General features: G+C 39.3%; 3 protein-coding genes across 3 annotated transcripts; 2 read left to right on the top strand and 1 right to left on the bottom strand.

The window, feature by feature from the left end:
- The first annotated feature begins 686 nt into the window (after positions 1–686).
- On the top strand, positions 687–11,616 carry LOC110968714 (peroxisomal succinyl-coenzyme A thioesterase-like). Its single transcript, XM_022218667.2, has 12 exons — positions 687–895; positions 2,589–2,716; positions 3,126–3,335; positions 3,636–3,735; positions 5,281–5,471; positions 5,570–5,745; positions 5,887–6,003; positions 6,335–6,399; positions 6,654–6,747; positions 10,205–10,285; positions 10,505–10,640; positions 10,766–11,616. The coding sequence occupies exons 2-12, from the start codon at positions 2,608–2,610 to the stop codon at positions 10,864–10,866; spliced, it is 1,380 nt and encodes a 459-aa protein (XP_022074359.2). The 5' UTR covers positions 687–895; positions 2,589–2,607; the 3' UTR covers positions 10,867–11,616.
- On the bottom strand, positions 11,183–12,400 carry LOC110968715 (protein S100-B-like). Its single transcript, XM_022218668.2, has 3 exons — positions 12,207–12,400; positions 11,866–12,012; positions 11,183–11,373 (listed from the first exon to the last, which is right to left on the bottom strand). The coding sequence occupies exons 1-3, from the start codon at positions 12,210–12,212 to the stop codon at positions 11,221–11,223; spliced, it is 306 nt and encodes a 101-aa protein (XP_022074360.2). The 5' UTR covers positions 12,213–12,400; the 3' UTR covers positions 11,183–11,220.
- A 3,120-nt stretch (positions 12,401–15,520) lies between these two features.
- inpp1 (inositol polyphosphate-1-phosphatase) lies at positions 15,521–23,185 on the top strand. Its single transcript, XM_022218675.2, has 6 exons — positions 15,521–15,820; positions 16,447–16,652; positions 16,736–16,796; positions 19,726–19,926; positions 20,026–20,200; positions 21,250–23,185. The coding sequence occupies exons 2-6, from the start codon at positions 16,449–16,451 to the stop codon at positions 21,740–21,742; spliced, it is 1,134 nt and encodes a 377-aa protein (XP_022074367.2). The 5' UTR covers positions 15,521–15,820; positions 16,447–16,448; the 3' UTR covers positions 21,743–23,185.
- Positions 23,186–23,193: the final 8 nt, after the last annotated feature.

The raw sequence follows: 23,193 nt of genomic DNA, 5'->3' as shown, positions 1-23,193 counted from the left end.
CTTTTCAATGTAAAATACATCCGTACTGCATCACCTGCTAATGTACTTCTTTACAAGAGAATCAAATTTGAAAAACATCATTATTTATCAAAAATATATGCTACCCATTACACACTGGCCGTTGTTCTTAATTGTGAATATAAAGTTAATTTCTTTACGTGAGTATTTTTTATTTTGAAAATATTACGATTTTATTGTCCAGTTGGTTGCAAACGTTTGCAAAAATGAATAAACTTTATTAAATCGACTACATATATGATTTTCATATAGTCTGATTGCATGAACACAGTTATAAAATTACCTGTGATCACCATAACTTTCTCAGTTTTTTTGGCCTGTAGTCTGTCTGCGTTATGGCTTCACACAGAAAACAAAACTAGAGGAACAGACAATCTGGTTGTGAGACTTCACAAAAACAAATAAAAAAAAGGAAATAGGTACAGGGAGATCAGTGACTAACTAAAAATGTTAAGAAACACAGCTGCAGCACTAATCAGGAGACACCACTAATCAGAGCCACAGTGGCTGTCATCCTAAAAGGATGCCACAAACAGCGCACTAGTTATACAATCCAGCTGTGAAAAACAGCGTCAAACAGCTGTGGCCTCGCCATCATCCAGTACAAAACGGATCAAACACTCTATCCTGTTTATTACTTTTCTCCTCCCACTTCCACTTTGGAGCGGACGTTGATCTTCCCTGCAGGGAGGGTAGTAGACTAGTCTTACTACGACCCTTTGTTGGATTTACTGCATACAGTCAGAGTGCAAAGCTCATGTTTGTGTCTACTCTGTTGATCTCGGATGCTGTATTGAGTGTTTGTGCAGCCGTCCACGTATAAAACACCGTACAAATCCACGTTTTTTGTGCAAATACTTTCACTTTCAGTAATACGGTAAGTCCCACTTGTTGACATTCTTGTGGTTTTATTTTTTTTTTCTCAGCCAGTCTGTTCTGCTACCTCGTGTTTTTTGTACAATAATTGGTGCAATTTTACTGAACTTTAATAACACGATTTCACCATAACTTCCCTCCTTGCCACTATGTATAGTCAAGTTTTTTTCTGAGTTGTTAGTGGTTCTGTTAATTTTTAAATAACACTGAAATCATATTACTGGTCTGAGGAAATGAAAGAAAAACGTGATTTGGAGGTATTTTGATGTCATAATTTGGCACACAAGCCTGTTTTTTTTTTTTTAAATAAGGATATACATGTACAGTGCCAGTTTGGACACACCTTCAGATTTAGTGCTTTTATTTATTTTAAACAACAGAAGTAAAATAGAGCTATCCATTGTGTCTTAACTACGTCTGCACAACACAGCTGATGGTCTCAAGCACATGAAGAAATCTAAATGTAAAACATATCCTCGTTTACTTAACACTTTATTGTTTACATTATTCCATATGTGTTTTCATCGGTTTGATGTCTTCAGTATTAATTAAAAATTTAGAAAATAATTAAAATAAATAAAAACCATTGAATAAGAAAGTGTGTCCAAGCTTTTGACTGATAGTGTACAAACTTTTGTTATTGTGCGCCAGATTGGAGAGAAATCTGAAGTTATTTCTGGATATGTTAGCTAATACTTATGTGCTGGTTAAGGTAAGAGCAACATCAAAAATATCTGAAACTAAAGTTAATCTTATCCCAAAGTAGCAGGTTTGTGCAAATAAAAATTACTCATGAGGTACAATCTCTCCAAAGGCTTCTTCTCTTCCGACCCAGAGTGATTTAGTTTTATAATAGCGGTAATAAGAGTTGATGTCCGTTATGATTTAATTTCCCTCTAAATTTATTCACTTGAACATACTTATTGTGTACAAATTACACTGATATTCAATGTATATGTTTTTTTAAAAGAAAGCAGACCTGTTTCTAAGCAGTGTCTTACATTGTTTAAACACCAACACATTAGCCTCTTGTGCTTTTTACAGTGAAAGTTTTGATTTTGCATAATTATTACTGTGCTTCTTAATCCCAAACCTTTAAAAAGCAGTAAAACGTTGTTCTAACGTAACACTATGGAAAGGCAGCGCTGCAACTTTGTCACCAATACTGTAATACTTCTGTGACATTTACTTTCCTCTGATTGCAGGACTTCTACCTTTAGTGTATTTATATAGCAGAAATAATACCTTTATTAAGTTCTTTTACTTTCAGCTTACATAAATACTTGCAGTTTAACTAAATAATCAGTTTTCCCATCACTGAAATTACATATTTCACCCATTCACAAAAATCAGTTTCCAGGTCCCAAGAGAAGTTCTCAGAAAATGAATTTTAATGTGCATTGACAACTTAGCTGGAAAAAACAGATTCAACCAGTTTTGTAAAATACTATTTAAAATTAATTCACGCACATTTTTTAACACCAGTGCTGTGCCGCAAAGTTATGTAGGGCAAAGGTTGTGAAGTTAATTTCTAACACATGAACTAGTCTTAGCCAGAATAATCTTGGCAGCAGAGGGTGGTTCACCTTTGGATCGTTTTCAGGTTTGATACTCAACTTTTCACCTCCGCTCACTGAACAGACAGCGTGTTTTATGCACACTAGTGTTTGATCTTTGCCGATTTGTGTTTACAGGATAGACAGAAACACTATAATGTTGAGAGCAGGTCTGAGTGTGAAAACACTATGGCAGCTCATGGAAATGAAGACGAAAACATGCCTCAAAGTGCACGGGAGGATGGCAGATTTGCAGCACGCCATGGGTGAGACTGTTTGTTTTTTGTTGTGTTGACCCAAGAAAGGAAATCTGTATTAGCTACAAATCAAATATTTGCTTTTCTCCATAACCCCTGTTGTTGCATCAAGTGTGAAATAGTTGTAGAAGCTGTGCAAAACAGAGACGTAGATTTAGGATTAATATTTAAACTATTATGCTTGTCAGTGAATGGATTCCTGAAGTTACTCATGACTGTAAAGATATCACTGCATTACATATCATTTCTCATTGTAGACGGCCATCTCCACAAATATTTTCTTCACCATGTCTCGGTGTGCTTTTGTTTTATCAGTTCTGACAGATTTTTATTTGATACTTGACATAATACACTTTCCTGTGTAATTATCCTTAAAGTATTTTTGTACTGTTCATATATCTTTTTTCTTTACCTGTAGGTGCATTTCGGTGGATGAGCAGCGTCAGACCAGCCCCTGTATTGACTGCCGCTCCTGTTCGGGCTCTTATAGACGAACAGATCAGCATTAAAGGGCGTTTCCTGCCCCCAAACAGTCCCATCACACTGTGCTCACGAATGCACAGTGAAGACGGCGACCTGTGGGAGGCATTTGCCCATTACAACACAGACGCAAGCGGCAGTTTCAGTTGTGAGTAAAAAGCTCTGCAGCACTGCATATTCACTGTCGTAAATGTAATATTTATGTAAACTGTGATGTGTGATGCAATTTAAAGAGATAAGTAAGAACAACTGGCATCATTAAAAGTTGGAAAATGTCAAATTTTACTGTGAGGTAAGAAGTCAACTTTTAACCAATTTACAGCGCAAGGTAACATTTAATGTATTTACTGAGGAGACGTCTTGTAGCAATCATGTTACATTAACCACTCGTTTGAAGGCAGTGTTTCATTTTAATTCTTTTCACTCTGTCTCTTTGTCCCCTCATCAGTGACCAGTGATCGTTCAGTCGGGGGTTCTTATACTGGCTGTGAGCCAATGGGACTCTTCTGGGGTTTGCATCCACCTCCTGGAAGTAGAGAAGGTTTAAGGCAGGTGAAAAAAAACATCTGACAGCTTTAGATAAAGTCTGTACAAGGGTCATTCCACCTCAATTCACCAAATGTCCAGTGCCTGACCCATCTAAAATTTGAATGATTTTTAATTTTTTGTGGTGATTATTGATTGAATCAACCATGTGTAAAATCTGGGATCATAGCTACCTTTTGTTTTTGAGTTAAACATTCTTAAAGAGGCGTGGGGTCATTTCTATTTTTACTGTTTACTTCATGTCAATCTGTGGATCAATGTTTGAAGTGCCATAAACTGAGAAATAGTGAAACTAGAGTCTTGAAATTTTGTAGACTCATTGATATGTATGTGTAGTCTTCAAAGATACAACCCTGCTTTGATAGTATAAGACAAAACCAGTTATATGACGGTGTACGTTTGGTCAAAAAAATATCCATGTCTTTTCTGTTCCAATATTCCAATAACTAGAAAACCTTTATTGTTTACCCTAAGATACAGATTTATTTTCCTGTGATTGACATCAATAGGAAAATCAAAAATGTACAGTATGGTGCCAGTCAGAGGCAATACTTTATGAGAATAAATATATAGAGATTTTTTTGTTGTTGTTGCATTTATGACCAACATTTGAAAATGCATTGAGCAGGTACGATACATGGCACCACTCCAAAAGCAGACCTAACTGGAAAATTTGTATATTCTTGTTACTGGGCTCAAACAAAAATCAAGGTTTTCCAATTCATAGTGCTTCAAATAATTTTATGAAAAGTGATACCATAAGCAATTTGTCAGGTATATGTGTTCTTACTTCTTTTTATATCTTTATCAGGATCTGTTTTAATTCATTGTAACTTTGTTAGCAAAGCGTTAGTCACATAGAAATATTGTCTTTGGAAAGTTGGTAGCAATAATACACGGAATTGAGGTGGAATGACCTGATCCTCATGAAACAAGCCCAACATGTCTACATACTGTAAACCCCAGTGTTGTGGTGCTCGTCTCCAAGCCTTGTTCACCTTCTAATGTACTGATGACACAAACTTGATTCCGTGAAGAATGAGTGGCTTTTGGCTACTCGTCCTGCTCTTCTACTCCATCGTGGTCCAAAAAATAACAAAAATAACACCAGTAAAGTCTATTCAAAAAGGGTCATTGTCCAAACTCACAATTATGAACGAATTCATCAATTTATTTACCTTCTGGAGTTCATCAAACTTAACAAAGAGCAAAGTCTTACCACCAATCTGTCAGCCACGGCATGGTCAAAAACAATTCACCTCTTCTTTGCGCCACACCTGGGGCAATTAGTGTGGCCTTTAAATGCACAGGTAACTAGTCACAGCACCACCTGCTGGTTACCAACTGAAATGGCTCCAACATGTACATTCACAGCTGAACTCAAACAGTCAGGTGGCACTTATGAACCACATGTGTTGTAATTCTTCTACATTTCTCACTATTCTGCACTGAAACCTTGCTGCTACAACCGCAGACTATCCATTGTGTAAATCTCTCTGTGTAAATAGGCCAATGACAGTTTCCTGATTGAAATGTGCCTTCTACAGGCTGAGGAAGAGAAATGTGGAGACTCCGTACACGGTGCACGTCTCCCTGCTGAAGGGCCACGTCTCGCCCAGCGGGGGGCCGATCACTGAGCTGGCAGCTGTTACTACTGAACGCTCATACATGGCTCCAGGAGTGAGGAGAATAGACATTCGTCAAAATGGAATTGTAGGGACTTTATTCTTACCTCCAGGTGAGCGTTTGATGTATTTGTGTAGTGATTTTAAGGTGTCATGGTATTGTGGTGAATAATCATAGTGCACATCGCCTATTGTGCTGATTTTCCTGCAGGTCCAGGGCCGTTTCCAGCTATGCTGGATATGTGGGGAATGGGAGGAGGCCTGAATGAGTACCGCTCTGCCTTGTGTGCATCCAGGGGCTACGCGAGTCTTTCTCTTGCCTACTTCGAGCACAAAGATTTACCTGGACCTCTCAGGGAATTAAATGTTGGCAATGAATATTTTAAGGTAGGACAAGTTAAGCGCTTTACTTTGTCCTGTGTTATTCTTCTTTCTGCAAAATGTACATGTGTTGCTTCAGAACACTTCACACTGCTTTTAATTATTTAATATTTCCCTTAAAATGTCCCATTTATTCTGTTTGGACAGTCAGCATTCCGTCTACTTCAAGATCATCCTCAGATTGTTGCAGAGAGAGTTGGGATTGTTGGTCTTTCCTTTGGAGTCTACCTGACTCTTAACCTTGCCACTCAGCCTGGCATTAATGTAGGTAACAAAGCTCAGTGTCCATCTTCTGGTTTTAAATCCACCATCTGATCATAAAAATATATATAAAAAAATACATCATTATTTCATTTCAAATGATCAGGGGCATTCTGTTCGACCATCTCTAATTCATTTGAAGCTTTTTGTATCATGAAATATGGATATTTAAAATTCCATGTGTGAAATTTTGGATTTATATATACAGGAAATGTTATTTTAGAATATCAAAACTGAGATTGATTATAGAGAAACTGATCTAAAAAAACGATTTTAGATGGCCTGACTAAAACATTAATTACTTACAAAATGATTGACTTGTTTTTCTCTGCAGCCGTCCTGTTTGATTTGTATCAACGGCCCCATGGGACGTTCACACTTTCTGCCAGGTGACAAAGGGTAAATGACTGGTAATTTAAGATGTTGCTTGTGGGGTATTTTTATTGTGGGGTTATTTCTTACATTCATTTCAACCTATCGGGTTTTGTATCACTTGTGATAAGCAAGTACCGAAGTGTGACAGATAAACATTTAATCTTTCATTTGAATCTGTTATTTATTTTGATATTTTGTAAAGGATGTTCTGTTATAACCTGAACTTGATCATTTAAAATGCAGAAAACAATGATTTCTCTGCTATTTTCCTTTTAAAGTGAAGTGAAGTATTGGAACTATGATGAGCGAGGCTATATCGCTTTCAGACAAATCTCCCTTCCTTCTAATATGGCCCCTGAGTACAAAGTGAAGGTGAGAAGGGAGATTCTTCCTCCCAACCACCAACACACAAACACAAAGGCACACACATATGTTGTGGTGTGGTTGTAGCAAAATCCTGATGATGAAACCAAACTCAAATGGTGCCACAACAAAAACCTCAAACATCAGGAAAGATTGTGGAATAAGACCTAACAGAACATAAAATTTATTCTTTACAATTGATTAAAAAACAAGAACAGGGAAAATTTGTCAGTGGGGTCATTCCAGGTGAAATGACCAGATATTCCTTGGGGGTGTTGCTGCACCATTTTCAAATTAGTCCTAAGTTTGCATGCCATTAGACAGTTACAAAAGTACTTTCTATGCAAAATTGTAGGCCTGTAGCTCAAATAGTTTCTGAGTTGTGGGGCTCTGAAATTTTCAGAATTTGGGCTATAAAAAGCCTCGCCAGCATTTTTTTTGCATCTTTAAGTGGTTATTTCTCAGCCTCTAGACATACCAGAGAGCTGTGAGTTGGTAAACAAGGCCTCTGCATGTAGCTAGTGCCCCACAAACATCCCCAGGTGTTTCACTACATTCTGCAGGCCATGGGGGCTTGCTAAAAATGCTAAACATTAAGAAAAACCTACTCATGAGTGGGGTTTGGGACCTTAAAAGTACTAGAAATACTGCACAGAAGTGTTCTAACACCCCTGGGTTCCATTCTACTCAACTTGTGTGATAACTTAGCAAACTGGAGCTTTCTAGGTACCTCAGTTTGGAAAATATGAGCTCCCAAAGTTGGACGAGATTTTTAATTGGCTATTTTTGGTGGCAAAAATCTCAGTGTGTGACAGGTACCAGAGACCCCAAATTTTTCTACAAGACAGTTCCATCTGTCTTCTATCACTGTACAAAAAAGCAGCAGGGTTATATTTGTAGTTACTGAGATATTCTTACTCAAAATGGCATGGGTGATGTCAAAATCATTTTTTGCTTTTCAGTACTTTAAATTGGGATACAAGTATTAGTAGTCATTCCAATGGTAGTATTATGTATGTTTTGTTCTTTTTGAAATGTTAGTTGTTAAAGGTGACTCCCTTCAAAAAGTGTAATGACATGTTGACACCCATTTGCAATGCATACATGTAATTATAACATACACATACAAAGTACATGTACTAACTTGAATTCAGAGAGCTCTGTAGTAGTTTATGGTTGATTAATTTAAAAATAACAACAATAATGTTAAATTTTACAGTATCAGTGCAGTGCGATTAAACATGTTAAATTTAATTGTACAATGTCATGTTTCAAGCAAAAGAACCTATACCTAAGTTATAACTTAGGTATACCTAAGTTATAACTTAGGTATACCTAAGTTATACTATTACACTTTTTGAAGGGAGTCACCTTTAACAACTAACATTTCAAAAAGAACAAAACATACATAATACTACCATTGGAATGACTACTAATACTTGTATCCCAATTTAAAGTACTGAAAAGCAAAAACAATTTTGACATTACCCATGCCATTTTGAGTAAGAATATCTCAGTAACTACAAATATAACCCTGCTGATTTTTTTGTACAGTGATAGAAGACAGATGGAACTGTCTTGTAGAAAAATTTGGGGTCTCTGGTACCTGTCCCACACTGAGATTTTTGCCACCAAAAATAGCCAATTAAAAATCTCGTCCAACTTTGGGAGCTCATATTTTCCAAACTAAGGTACCTAGAAAGCTCCAGTTTGCTAAGTTATCACACAAGTTTGTGTAGAATGGAACCCAGGGGTGTTAGAACACTTCTGTGCAGTATTTCTAGTACTTTTAAGGTCCCAAACCCCACTGTTATACTGTTGCTGGCATTTTCATCTGCCCAGGGACTACAGTTGGAAACTAGCTTTATAGCTAAAACTGGTACATTTACAGAAATGTTGATTAATGTGCACTGTCCCTGTTCAAATAAACTAATAAAATAAAATAAATAAATAAATAAAACTTGTGAGTAGGTATCTCTTAATTTTTAGCATTTTTAGCAAGCCCCATGGCCTGCAGAGTGTAGGGAAACACCTGGGGATGTTTGTGGGGCACTAGCTACATGCAGAGGCCTTGTTTACCAACTCACAGCTCTCTGGTATGTCTAGAGGCTGAGAAATAACCACTTAAAGATGCAAAAAAACGCTGGTGAGGCTTTTTATAGCCCAAATTCTGAAAATTTCAGAGCCCCACAACTCAGAAACTATTTGAGCTACAGGCCTACAATTTTGCATAGAAAGTACTTTTGTAACTGTCTAATGGCATGCAAATTTAGGACTAATTTGAAAATGGTGCCGCAACCACCATCTGGTGAAACCACACGGAATGACCCAGTGCAAGGTAATGAATGATGTGATAAAAAGCCACAAAACAACAGGATTGAATCATTGTTTCATAACGTGTTCATACATTTTTACATCCAAACAGAACTGGTGGAACTTTCTGTTCAGATCAGCTCTTCACATCTCTCCATGTTCACATGTCACAGTGCTGCTAGAAAAGAATGAATCCTTTGCAGAAAAAGGAGCAGCAGTACTTTCGTGCACATTTCATTCATCCATATTCACTTTTTCTGCAGGAATTCAGTCTATCTTTCTAACTGATGTTGCTGATTTGCACAGTTATAAACTCTTGATTTTAAGCAGCTTGCATTAACATCAGTTAAGGCCAATTCATGCTTTCCACATCCGGAAGGATGCAAATGATGTAAATTTGTTATCTACCGAAGTCCACGGACCTACTGTAGTATGAGCACAGCAGAAGGCATGAATTGGCCAATAGCATTAGCATTGTGAACAGTGGCTATAAAGATACAGTATTTGCCATATCAATAAGTTAGCTAACAAGATAAAGCCAAATTAACAGTTGTACTTCCCCTTAATGCCTCATGAAACTCCAGCAGTGGCTAAAGGTTGCTTGCCACAACATAAATGACACTCACTTGACTTATTTTTGCAGATGATGCACACTACCAGTCAAAAGTTTGGACACGCCTTCTCATTCACTGGTTTTTATTTAATTATTTCAAACATTGTAGATTAATACTGAAGACATCAAAACTATGAAAGACTACATGTGGAATTATGTTGTAAACAAAAAAGTAAGTGTCTTCAATATCAATCTACAATGTAGAAAATAATAGAAATCAATAAAAAGCATCGAAAAACCTTTGACTGGTAGTGTGGTTATGTTGTCCATCAAAGTCACTAACATGTTGCTTTTTGAATCCTTAAAATGAGTCAGCATGTGTGTTTGTGAGACTTTTTGCAAGTTAAACACTGGCACTCTTTAAGTCCTTATAGTAATAAAATAGGGTTTAGTATAATTTTTGATGGCAGATTAGCTCAGTGCCTTTCTAATGTCTGCACACAGTGCCACACTGCCCACATTTATACAGCTTATCCCACTAACATGTCTTGTATCATTTTTGTAAACTCTCCCTCAGATGAATCTCTTGTGCTTTTGCAGATGGAGAAAATCAACTGTCCATTGATGTACATAATTGGTGAAGACGACTTGAGTTCTGCAAGCACAGAGAACGCAGACCAGGTAGACTGTTTCATTTAATGTTTTTTCTTTTAAGAATTTATTGGTAAATGCTAATTAAATATTCAGTGTTTTGTTGTACTGTAGCATTGGAACTTTGTCTGGTAATGCATTCCCCTTAGCTATAAATTAGCCTTCTTTTTTTTAAGGTATTAGCCCAATTTTGTGGACTTGCTGTACAGTAGCTGATTGTTTTTACAATGCTAATTTATTGCTCATCAGATAGAGGAGGAGCTGAGGGCTGCAGGTAAATCTCACCTGTTTACCCGTCTGTCATACCCCGGTGCTGGCCACCTGATAGAGCCGCCTTATGCCCCGAATGCCCGTGTAACCATGTGGAGGATCAAGCCAGAGAAAAGTGAGCTTTATCCCAGAACTGCATTTTTAGTTTACCTTAAATACTATTCTTTACTTGATATAGCATTTTAATTCAGAAACCCTTCGCTATGGTATAAAGTATGCTACTCTTTGTTTGTCCTGCAGTGGTAGCTTTGTTTGGAGGTTACGATGCACCGCACGCTGCTGCCCAGGAAGATGCCTGGAGGAAGATTCTCTGTTTTCTAGAGAGCAATCTGAGAGGGTGAATCTCTGGCGAGATGCAAGCTCAGGATAGAAAATATTCCACGTTGTTGTAAAATGTTGCTGATGGTGTTTTTCCTTCCAAAAGATGACACTGGTCAGACTGGGCCTGCTGGTTCAGCTGAGTGCTGTTAGCTGGGTTTGGTTTCAGGTGCATCACGTCAGCAACACTATTCTTCCTTCCTAAATGAATTCTGTGGCTCTTTAAGCATTGTAATCATTAATCTTATTACTAGGACAAATATTTCCAGTCCGTCAAAATCTCATCACCTTATTCATAGACACAAATCACTCAGACCCACTTCAAAAATGCAGACACTCTGTTTCTGTGATCCTCATGTTTTTAATGTGTAATCAGTCTATTTATCATGCTGGACTGGGATGAAGAGGTCGTGGCACGCTGAGGTGACCATGGCGATGAGGGCGATAAACTCTTTGAAGTCGATCTCCAGATCTCCATTCTGGTCCAGATCAGCAAAGAGCTCGTCCAGAGTTTCATTCTCTTGGATATTCTGTTCAGTAGGAAAATTGAGTGAAAGTCAGTCGTGTGCAGGAAAAAAACGGACAATCCTTGTACCAAGACTAGAAGTCCGTAGCAACACTAGTGACTCCATGAGGCTGAAATGCTCATTACAGGAATGTGGAGATGAAGAAATGTTATGTTGTTCTTTTGTACTTTTGATGTATTTGAGTCGGTGTGGCGATAGTCAAAATCAGTGTAAGCAAGAAGCAAATAAAGCCATCTATAGCTTAAATCAGATTCAGTCATTTTTCTGTGTTTGACAAGCGTAAAGCTACAATTTATCATTAGATGTCTGTGAATTATCGTGTCAAATTTCCTGCTGTTTTTTTCTGAACATCTCAACTACATCACATTAAAGTAAACACAGCAATGACAGACTAGCTGGGAGTTCATTATCTACAGGGTGTTTTCATGAGTTACTACAAGAATTATTCTGTTGAGTGCTGGCTTAAACATACCAACTTTTAGATCAGTAACTTACCATTATGAAATGATTCATCTCATTGTTGATAAGCTCTTTAAGCTCTGCTTTTCTCAGCTTGCCCTTGAGACCGGAGTATTTGTGGAAAACTCGAACAATAGAGACCATCCCACTCTCCAGGTCTGACATCGGTTCCTTTGAGGCCCGCTAGGAGCAATTTTTGAGTCATATATTTTACCCCCATACAAGAATGTTGCCATAGAACTACTTTTTCTGTATGTTTTTTCTTCATTATTTCCATGTATCCATGCATTAGTAGCTTGTCGTTCTGTATTATTATCATTTAAATTGCAAGTAACACAAAAATGTGCCTTTTATCCGGAGCATTTAGTCTTTCTTACCTCCATCTGTAGAAGTTCCTCTGCCTAGTAAGGAGCCTTAGAGAAACTGGAGGCTCATGTAGCAGTGTGTTGTGTTGTCCGCCTCGCCCTTATTACTGTGAACTCAAAGATTTATTGATCAACCGCATGAAAGCTGCTCATCTGCCCTTTACTACGTAATGCACAACTAATGGATCAGTGGTCAGAGCTTTGACCGAACACCATCTGCTCTTAAAAGTGTGTGATTTCTCTCTCTCTCTTTCTCTTTCTCTTTCTCTCTCTCTCTCTCTCTCTCTCTCTCTGTGGGTGAGGATAACAATTGTGAGTTTCCGTATGTTCTCAGGTCGAGTCTTGTTTATCTGTCAATGTCTAGACAATTCAGTGTACCGTCTCTTGTCAACAACAACTGTTATAGATAAGCTGCAAATTATGGAAAAAAATGCAGTACAATGTTTCCATCTGATGAATTTCATTTCTACCATTTGTGTCAATAATATTTAAGCTTGTGAAATAAAACAGCATTTTTTTTATTATTCTGTTCCTTTATTATAAAATTACATAATGCACACACTAATGCAAGCAATTAAAGTCAATTTTGGCCATAAAATGGCTACAAAACACATTTCATGGAGCTCATGTTTTACAACTTAATATTACCCTGAATAGCTCTCAACACAGCATTTGTGGTCTCGATGTGTCTCCTAACAGGAAGAGATAGGAGGGATGGCCAGGCCTGATCTGTAGCTTCACTTTTAAAGAGCTTTGAAGAGTTAAAACACATCCGACATGTAGTGCATTATAGCAGGAATGTGGTCATAATCTAACTTCCACCAGAGCAGGATGTACTTTAAATGTCAGATACACAGTACATCTCTGCACTCTCCATGGGATGTTTATTCGAAGAAGTCATTCTTTAGATATGATTAGTGCGACTTTATTATATTATTTCTGTAGTGGAAATGTGCAGCAGCCATTTCCTGCTAGTGATTTGCCACCCTTTTAGCTTCTGGAAGAAGAGACAGACTTACTCCACTTTATTCACATTATAAACACAGAGATTTTGGGAGGACGGAAACAATTTGACCCTTTAAAAGCGATTTAACAGAAAAATAAAGTCTAAGCGATCTGTGTCATCTTCAAACTATTTAAGGTCATAAAAAGTGATGTGGTCCTCAGTTGTAAAATATTTCACTATGTTTTTCTCTCTTGTTTAACACATAATATTACTTGTTGACGTGTCGTATCAGAAAGTAGCGAGATGAGAAGGATTCTAATGTGCTGAGGAGATGACAGAAGGTGGTGTAGTTACAGTTTATTCAATGTGAGAGGAGGAGAAGGATGATGATCAGCATTCAAAAGACATATTCTTCTCCTCTTCCTTTTGTTATAGAATTAACTTTTGTTACTTTTCTTACATTTAAATAACACTTCTGCACATTCTGCCATTATCAATGCATTATTTGTGTTGTTGTAATTATTATAATATTATTATTGTTGTAGTTAGAGTTTGTGCAGGTGTGATACTTTTTTTTATAAAGTTTTACAACACATTGTAAAACATATAGTACTAAGCACATGAGCTTTATTTCTGGGTTAAACCTGTTTGCCTTGTAAATTGTGGTTTTAGTAAAATATCTCAAATCATCAGTTAGATGTTAGATCAGTTAGATCCTCAGTTAGATGTTGATTAAGATGATTAGATTGGTAAAATAAAACACAGGTTGTGTACACAAAATGATGTGTATTTCTTCTGATTATGCATGTCTGGTTCCTATTTTATTTCATCTACTTCCCATTTTGCACATATCCGGCCTCCTTTGCACATGGTGTCTTTTCAATTTGGTTTTGTTACATATGTATGTTCATTTTATTATTTAATGTGATATTTTATTACTTACTTCCTGTTGCACCGTCCAGTGGAAGTGGAAGCATTTTTGTTATGCCATGTATGATGACAATAAATCTATTCTGTTAATGTGGACATTTTTATTTCATTTTATTTTTACAGCGGTAGTCCCTTTTTTTATGGTCAACATGTAAATTATTATCTTTTTCTGTGATTTTACTAGATAGATATGCTTTTTTTTTTTTTAAAAAAACTGGGCACATTTTGCAAAGAGTATGCATTTGATGTTTAGTCTGTTTTCAGGTCGCTGAGGTGCTGGAGTCTGGGCGCCAGTGTGGTTTCTCTCTCCCAGTCCTCCCTGTGGCTGCTGCCATGTTGTGTTTTGTTTGGTTCGGCTGCTGCACCTCACAACACGATGACCCTCTACCCACTGCTGCACCTCTAATGTCACTGATTAAACACACTCTGTGCACATTATTGCATGAGTTAATTAATACACTTTTGTTAACATTTTGCACTTTGTCATGGAACAACTGGAGTCTCATCCTTTCAGCAACTACTGCTGACCCTCAGTCTTGTGTTTGTCTGTGCAGAAGATGATCCACGCAAGGCGCTGTGATCTGAAAGCACAAGTGGTCATCCAAAGGTTGAAATGTGTTACCAACCTCATCCACAGTGATGTCTTAGACAGGACTGCTTCTCTCGATGGACAAGAGCTGCAACAATGATTTTATTGCTCTGTTAGTTCTACTATATGCACCTTCTTTTAATATGCAGCACCTTTGATTTAAATACTAAACCTGCATACATGTTTACAAACTACCGCATCTTGTGTGTACATGTATTACTACCATTACATTTGTGTATATGTTTAGCAATGTGTTGTTAATACACCAAATCAGCTGTTCTTACAACAAGAAGCTAAATCACTGTTTTCATTATTTGTTATTTACTATATTTCTTTATTAATACATTTGTAACTGTACTTTAAAAGACATAAACTGTTGTCTAATTGTGTGAGTGCACCAACAGGCTCCATCTATCTAGCTCTCTTTTCAACTGTTAAATTAATCAGAAACTACTCTGACAGTCAATTAACTGGTTAAATAAGAAAAAAAAACTACATTCTCTGAGATCATCTTCCTAAATTTAAATACTGTCTAGTTTGTTTTTGTATTCTGTACTTTAATAAAAAAAAAAAACACTTATCCTATGTTCACTCAGAATTCATGGGTGTCACCATTACAATTTCCCTTGACTGTTTACATATGACAGTAGTACAGTATTACAGTATTGCTAAGATTTTTTTTATCGTATCTCATTTTATTTGTTTCAGTTATGTAAAGGGAGTTCGCAAAATAAGAATTTCATCACTCATTGTGTTTCTGCCGTGTGTATGACAATAAAGTTCTTGAATTTTGAATTTCCGACCGGAGCTGTTGTACCTGAACGCACCACTCGCCGCGTCTCTCGTCCGTACCTTGACGATCCTCCGCGCCGTGCCGTGTGCAGTTGCGCGGCTGTCCGAACCTTGTATCCGTCGGCCTAGATGTGAGAGGAGCGGCCGCCCTTCCTACGGTGGAAACTGACGTAAAGAAACCAGAGCAGGCAGTTCCCAGCGTTAATTAAGAGCTTTAATACCAACATTTTTTAGTGGACGTTCTCGTCATTTCTCGCCGCTGTCTCACTCGGTTATCGGCGTTTTGGTGTCGGCAGCTCTGACGGAGAAGAACAGCCACCGAGAGGCACCGACGAGAGGAAAATAAAAGCAGAGAGTAAACCTGGTTGGGTAAGGCTTTACTCATTTCCACTCTGCTTTTCCTTATCGCACGTTTACATTCCTTTGCTACATTATGTGACCTCAGAAATGCTAAGCTAAAAGCTCAGCAACCTGGCAGCAGCAGTGTAGCACAGTGTAAGTGTGAAGTTACAGGTCAAAACATCGAAAACAACAATTAGTAAATAAATAAACACTATTTAGGTTTCTTTAAGGCCTGTGTTTCCATCCTAGGAGACTACATAGAGGCTGTAATGTTGTCTAACATTACTAATAGCTCTAAAAAGTGTGTAGGAGGCACACTGAACACACCTTATTGTGCTTTTTTTGTTTGTTTTTTTTCTCCCACTACTTTGTGATTGTAGCATCAGACACAGTTTTGCACCCTTTCTCGGTGTTAATTTAAAAGTAGCTGAACTGAAATGGAGCACACTATGTGAGATGAAGCTCTCATGCAAAGAGCTGAAGCCTCATTCCTCCCTCTCACACTTCTTTTTTCAGAAATGCCCTGTTTTCATTTGGAGCCTATAATTAGCTCAGCATGTGTGACCTCCCTCATCTCCTTTTTTCTCTCTCTCATGCACACAGTTTCCATCTCCAACCTCTGTGCTCTCTTTTTCTTTTTTTTTGTTCTTCAGGCATGGCTGATCTGCTGAGGCTGCTGCTCCGGGTGGCTGAGAAAGCTGCTAACGTGGCCCGGGTCTGCAGGCAGGAGGCTCCCCTCTTCCAGCTCCTCGTCCAGGAGAAGACCGGAGACGACAAGAACAAGAAGTTTGTGCAGGACTTCAAGACGCTGGCCGATGTGGTGATTCAGGAGGTGATCCGGCACGACGTTGGCGCTCAGGTAGGAGTCGGTCGTTGTGAATGGACCAGAGTTGGGTTGTGTGTTGAATTTTAATTGTCACGTGTTTTTATTTTTATGTGCAGTTCCCTGAGATGGCCGGCTTCATTCATGGAGAGGAGTCTAACAAGTTTGAGAACGGGCTCGGTAATTACTTAATAATACATTTAACACACTAAACTTTACAGTAAGCTTTTGCTCTGGAGCGAATTCACTGGCAGTATCTGTCGTTCACACTAGATTGGGCAGCACGAAAAGTGATGTGAAATACGGAGTAACGCACTGATAGATTACAAAAGGCTGCATCTAAACCAACAGCAGCAACTCTGTCCACGTGTGCTGACAATCAGACTACTACTTCTGTACCTACAGCTGTGATGTAGCTCAAAATTCACCCTGAGGACAGCCGTTATGTAACAAATTACTGTTTCTAATACTGTAGATTAGAAACTGATTCTGTGTGACAGTTCACCTGACCTGCTGTTAGATCCTGGTCCACCCACTCTTTGTGTTGGCGATAATTAGAATTCTTCAGTGGAGACACTGGCAGCAACAAAACACTCCTAACAACGCCTAATGTACAGTTGTATATAAAGAAAATCCAGATTACATTAATTGTTGGTGATGAATCGGAGCCGTTAGTGTCTGTTTTTATCGCAGTGAAGTTTTCTTTTTATGGACATTCCAGTTTGTCATCGATGTGAAGTGATTGAGAGAGGTGTTTTGTGATTTTTGACAGCAGTGTGTCTTTTACGCTCTGTGATGTTTTCGATGTAATATTGGTGCTGAAATGTGGAAGAAGTCTTCCCCAAATCATTTCACACAACTTGAAGTCCCTTTGCTTGTATGCTTGTTAGTGTGACGACATGCAGTTCAGACTTGTGTTGGAAGTAAATGGTAATATCACTGACTGCCATCGCTGCAGAAAAGTGAGCGGGATGAGCATTGATACGTTAAGCTGAATGTCTGAAGGGCTTAAAAGAGACAACATCTTTCTGAGCGCTGCTGTGGTCGTCACTGAGCAGCTTTACTGGACTAAGGCAACTTGTTACGATCCAACCTCTGGTAACCAGAGTGTTAATGGCTAAATTAGATGAATTTATTGTTTAGTGGTGAATGGAACATCAAAGTGATAATAAAGAACACAAGCCTGGTGACTGTTGCTAAATCAAAGAAGAGAATAAAACCAAATGAAGGATAGCAGAGTTTCCAAGCTTATTTAAATGCAAACAAAACAACTAAACTCCCTAGCCAAGCATAAGTACATCAGCAACACCCACCACCAGTAACAAAAACCACACACACACACACACACACACACACACACACACACACACACACACACACACACACACACACACACACACACACACACACACACACACACACACACACACACACACACACCTAGAGCCTCAGGCTCCACACCAAAGTAGCAGCCGCCAACAGAAGCCCAAAGTGTCTGCGGTACCCACCACATGTACCTACAGACCAAAACACATCACAATACAAACCAACAATGTAACACTGAGCGGCGCCAGGGCAGACTGGTCACAGGCACCAGCCACCCAGACTAAACATGGCGACAGATATATAGTCTGCTGGGTGGTAATGGCTGTGTCTGGTTGGTTAAAGGTGGAGGGGAGCTGGAGGGTGGCCCAATCAGGAAGGTTGGGAGGCGGGGGGAACAGGGCTGCAGTGCAGGTCATTAACTCTGGAGTCATTAGTTGGAATGACTGGCAGCTGGGGTTCCAGAGAGACTCTGAAAAGAAAACCTCCACAGCTGAATCCACACATGCAATCTCCCCCATACAAAAGGCCCAGCAGAAAACCACCCAGAAACCATGCAGCACACTGATACCTGTGGCCGTAACATGACTGCAGTGGTGGTAGTAAGTTGGAGCCTGTTTCCACATTTATTTTGAGATGGAAGTCTCAGATGCACTGTGTCAACAATGCATTTGTCTCCATGTATGCTCAGCTGGCTGCTCAAAATGCAAAGAATGTGGTGATAGTTGTTGGCTGTGGGAAAACAGAAGCTTTAATATGTTTAAGAAATGCGACTATCTGTCATTAACTTCAGCCAGTCTGTAAAACTGGGCTGTACTTGGCTCTTCCAGTGTTAAGATACAGCATCTTTTGAAGAGCTTATTGCAAGATTAAATGATGGTAGAGGTAAATTCTACCAGGTTTGGTCTCACTTCCTCCATTTTATTCAATATGAACTGTCTAGTGGCCCATAAATATTATTATTATCATCAATCATTACTCGATCTAAATGCCACCCCTCTTATTTATTTTGTTGTAGATGTTGTTTATTTGCTTTTTTTTTGTTACTAGTGTATTTTTGTTGTAGCAAAATGTTAGCATTACCTGGTAAATTGCTGTTGTATGTGTTGTTGTGGTTGTTTCAGAATTGAAAATTCAATAAAAACTTTTATTACTAAAAGAAATAGGACTATCCAAGATTAAATATGTGATAATGTGCTTGTCGCCTGTTGCTCGCTAGTTGATATTCCAGGCTCTGGCAGCTTTTATAACTCAGTTGTATATTTCCCACCTCAAACAGTCAACAGTGACAATTTACCCACGATTCATTTCTTTTAGTTTACAAACAGGCATAACTTTTTCAAAAATCAGATAAATCTTGCTGCAAAAATAAAGTAGAACAAAGCAAATTTGTGGATGTTGTACACTTGTGAACATTTGGGGAACTCATAGGTCCTTTGCTCCCATTAGCAGCCGCCTCGATCATGTTGCTTCAAAGTCAAGATTAGTTTAACTCATTATCTGCCCATTTCACATCACCAATGTTTACTTTGTCATCTCTTTATATCACAGAATTTCCTCCATGGAATCTGGTTGCCACTAATAATCAGTCCACCTTTAATAGACTAAATACTATCAGAGCTAAAAAATACACTTGGCTTGATAATCTGCATTCGACTCTGTTGGAACATAAAGCCAGCGCATTAATGTGTCACTGTCCAAATGTTTGCTCCTCGCCGCACCTTGCACTGTATAAATATTTAAAGTAGTTTGTTGTACCGTTATCAAAGCCTCTCTGTGTCACCAGGAGAAAGTGTGACGGTCACAGTTTGCAGTACGGAGGAGGAAACGGCAGCGCTACTGTCCACGGTGCTCGACGGCGACCACACGGCAGCCTCCCTGCTGGCTCGAGCCATCCACCAAGACCCGGCCACCATCGACACCAGCACCGACGGTCTCACGGTTCCCCTCAGCCCCTCTGAGCTCGGCATCTGGATCGACCCCATAGGTGAACGGCTCGGTGTTAATGCAGAATCCAGTCCAACCGCGCTGAACGTTAACAGCTCAGCTCAGTTCGTGTTTATTGTCCTTTTTTGTTTTTATTAAGACGCCACCAGCCAGTACATAGAGGGCAGAGAGGAGGTTCTGGAGGAGGGCCACTTGTCTCCTTCAGGTCTGCACTGTGCGTTGGTTCTGATCGGGGTTTACCTCCGGAGCACCGGCGAGCCTGTCATGGGCGTCATCAACCAGCCATTCAACAGCAAAGATCCAGCAGGAGGAGGGTGAGTTCATCAACCAGAAACCAACCAGGCAAAGTGTGATCACTAAAGTTCGCCACAGAAACATTTCTTCTTCTATTGTCTTATGCATTCAGCTGTCAGTCACTGCACTTGTATGCACCTCGATGCACTTTTGTTTTTAAAACAATCTTATAGGGGCACCCGGATAAGCTGTGATCCTGATGCAGTGGTCATGGCCATAGTCATGTCTTTTCCTCACTTTTCTGCCCATGTTTCCTGTCTTCTCTCCCCACTGTCCTATACATAATAAAGGCAAAAAGGACAAAAAATAACTTCAAAAAACAGTCTCATATCTTGAATTATTGACACTGCATCAGACTTCCTCTATTAAGTCTAAGTGTTTTTAGGTGTGGCTGCATTAAAAAAGAAAATCATTTCCCCATATTTCTTAAGTTTAACGAGGCTCATTTACAAGTTAGTTTCTCTAGCAGATTATCCACAGTTGAGCCTCTTGATTAACAAGCAAACATTGATTTCACATTCTGTTTTACCTCGAGCTACTGCTGGCTTTACGCTAATCTGATGGCTTTCTGTTCAGATTTGTCTTCAGAAAGGTCAACAGTGTCTCTAATGAATGTGTGCTGTATGTACCTTCTTTTTTTCTTCTTTTCTTCTGGATCCCTTTGTCTTTGCCTTACGTGGCCAGAAGTTAGACTGTGAGCCTTCAAAGCTTTTTGCATTGAGATTGAAGGAGGACATTTGCTGAATGATGAGACTGACCAGATACCCTACATGTCAGATCAATCAAACTGTGTTTAGGCAATGGTGAGACTCCTGGATGAAACGCCCAAACCTTGAGAACAGCTATTTAAACAAGGTCTTACTTTTGCATTTCACTTTAAATTCACTCAGATTTTGCTGGCAGCTGACAGACGGTTTTCAAGCTTGGAATTTAGAAGATAAGAACAGTGGCAGCTCGGGGATTAGTCTTTCACACAACTTCATGTCAGTGTTTTAGTGAAGCTAAGGTGTCTTTTGCTTTCCTCTGAAGCAAAATATTTTAAACTTACCACATTTTTTTGCGTTCTCAGGTGGAGGGGAAAGCATTTCTGGGGCGTGTCCTGCGGCAGCATCAATGTCTGCTCAGTATCCAGACCAAAGGATGGGGCTGGACGAGGGCTGTCGGTGGTGCTGAGCTCCAGTGAGAAGCAGGTGGTGAAGGAAGCCCTGACCTCGCTGTGCGGCCCTGATAAGCTGGTCTACGCCTCCGGAGCCGGCTACAAGATCCTGTGTGTCATTCAGGGCCTGGCCGACGCTTACGTCCTCTCAGAGGGAAGCACCTTCAAGTGGGACTCCTGCGCTCCTCACGCCCTGCTCCGAGCCCTCGGAGGGGGAGTCGTGGACTTGAGTAAGACTCTGCAGTCCAACGTTGGGCCACAGGACCACAAGATGGAACTGACCTATCACCAGCCGTACACTGAGTGCAAAGGAGCGGACCGCTGGGCGAATCATGGTGGCCTGGTGGCTTATCGAGACTGTTCCCAGCTGTGCAGCATCATCGGGGCTCTGAAAGGCAAACTGTAGGTGAAGGAAGAGTAGATTTAGTCAGCACGAGCTGAAGCATTTATCGTCACATCTACGGTCGTTTTCATGTTTTCTATATTAGTCGAGAAAGAAGAGCTGGGAGTAGAGGACGAAATATTTTAATCATAATTGCTTTTGTCGTATTTTTAACCAGATATATATGCAAGTGTACAAAGTGGATATCAGGTCTGGGCCAAATAATGTTTGCAAATACTGTTTGGTCTGTAGCCAAAGCTGGAGATGTTTCAGCGGCTGAGAGCTAAAGAAAACCTGAATTAGTCTGAATTATTTTGTACAAGACAAAAAAGACTGCCATGAATCTGGAAAAGTTATCAGGATCTAGGATGACACTATTTATTCCAAAAGCAAACTAATGTGAAAGGTACAGCCTTTTCCTTTTTTGAAAGGGAAGAAAACTTAAAATGGGGATTTTAGTTAATCAAACAGTTATGATTTTTGGGAAGATTGTGTTTCTCTTTAGTTCCTCATCAATGTAACAATAGTGCTACATAAACGTGCAGTTCAGGTTCCAAACAGTGTCATCAGTTCATGAAATTCTGTAAATGTATACACTTTGAGTGCAGGACATGATTGCACATACCACAGGGGAAACTATGCTCTGAATAGTGGATCTCTGGTTCGGATCCTGGCTGGGTATCAAATGCCAGTCGTAACTCCATCTTCTGTCTCTTCACCATCCTCCAAAGCACTGATCAGATTAATGAACCTCCCACACAGGACGGTGCAGATGAGGTATGAGCAATTTAAATGTGACATTCCAGTCTGCTGGCTACCTCCTAGAAGGTGAAACTAACTAAACTTTATTTGCAAAAGGCATTTAGCTCAGACCTGTTAACCATTTATTGTGTGTTGAAGAGATTTTCAACAGTTTTGCTCCATTTTGCGTACAGAGTTTATCATAGTCTATAGGAGCTAGAGTGCTCACTGCTGGACAGCTGAGGAACACTTCACTGCTAGAGGAGAGCTAATGTGGCATCACAAGAGTGCTTCTGACTGATCCACAAGATTGTCTTAAAGGAGTCTAAATTGTCGTTTACTATTTTCCACCTTATAAAAGTCTTTAATAGGTGAAGTGAGTGAATCAGACTCAGATAGAGGAATGTGCAGGAATCTGCACCTCTCTGAAACAACTCCTTGTAAGGAGCAGAGGGATACACGTGCCCTGCCCTCTTTTCATGGCCATAGTTAGTTAGTTAAAGGTCAGAGAGTGGAAAAGCCATATGAGGTAAAACAGTGACACAGAGAGTCCTTTTCACTGTGGGTTTACAGTGAAATGAAATATTAAGCCAGTTTGAAGGATGGGACCTCTGCATGCTCCCAGCTGCTCTGAGGGCTTATTGAGATGTTTGCAGTGTGGACCTGTGTAACCTTACTCCAATGTGTCTGTTTACACTGTACATGTTTAAAATGGTTTAACTTTGATATGCATC

This window comes from Acanthochromis polyacanthus, chromosome 5, assembly GCF_021347895.1.
Source record: "Acanthochromis polyacanthus isolate Apoly-LR-REF ecotype Palm Island chromosome 5, KAUST_Apoly_ChrSc, whole genome shotgun sequence".
NCBI classification, from domain to species: Eukaryota; Metazoa; Chordata; class Actinopteri; family Pomacentridae; genus Acanthochromis; species Acanthochromis polyacanthus.
The sequence above is the reverse complement of the archived record's forward strand: the minus strand, read 5'-3'. Positions and strand labels throughout refer to the sequence as shown.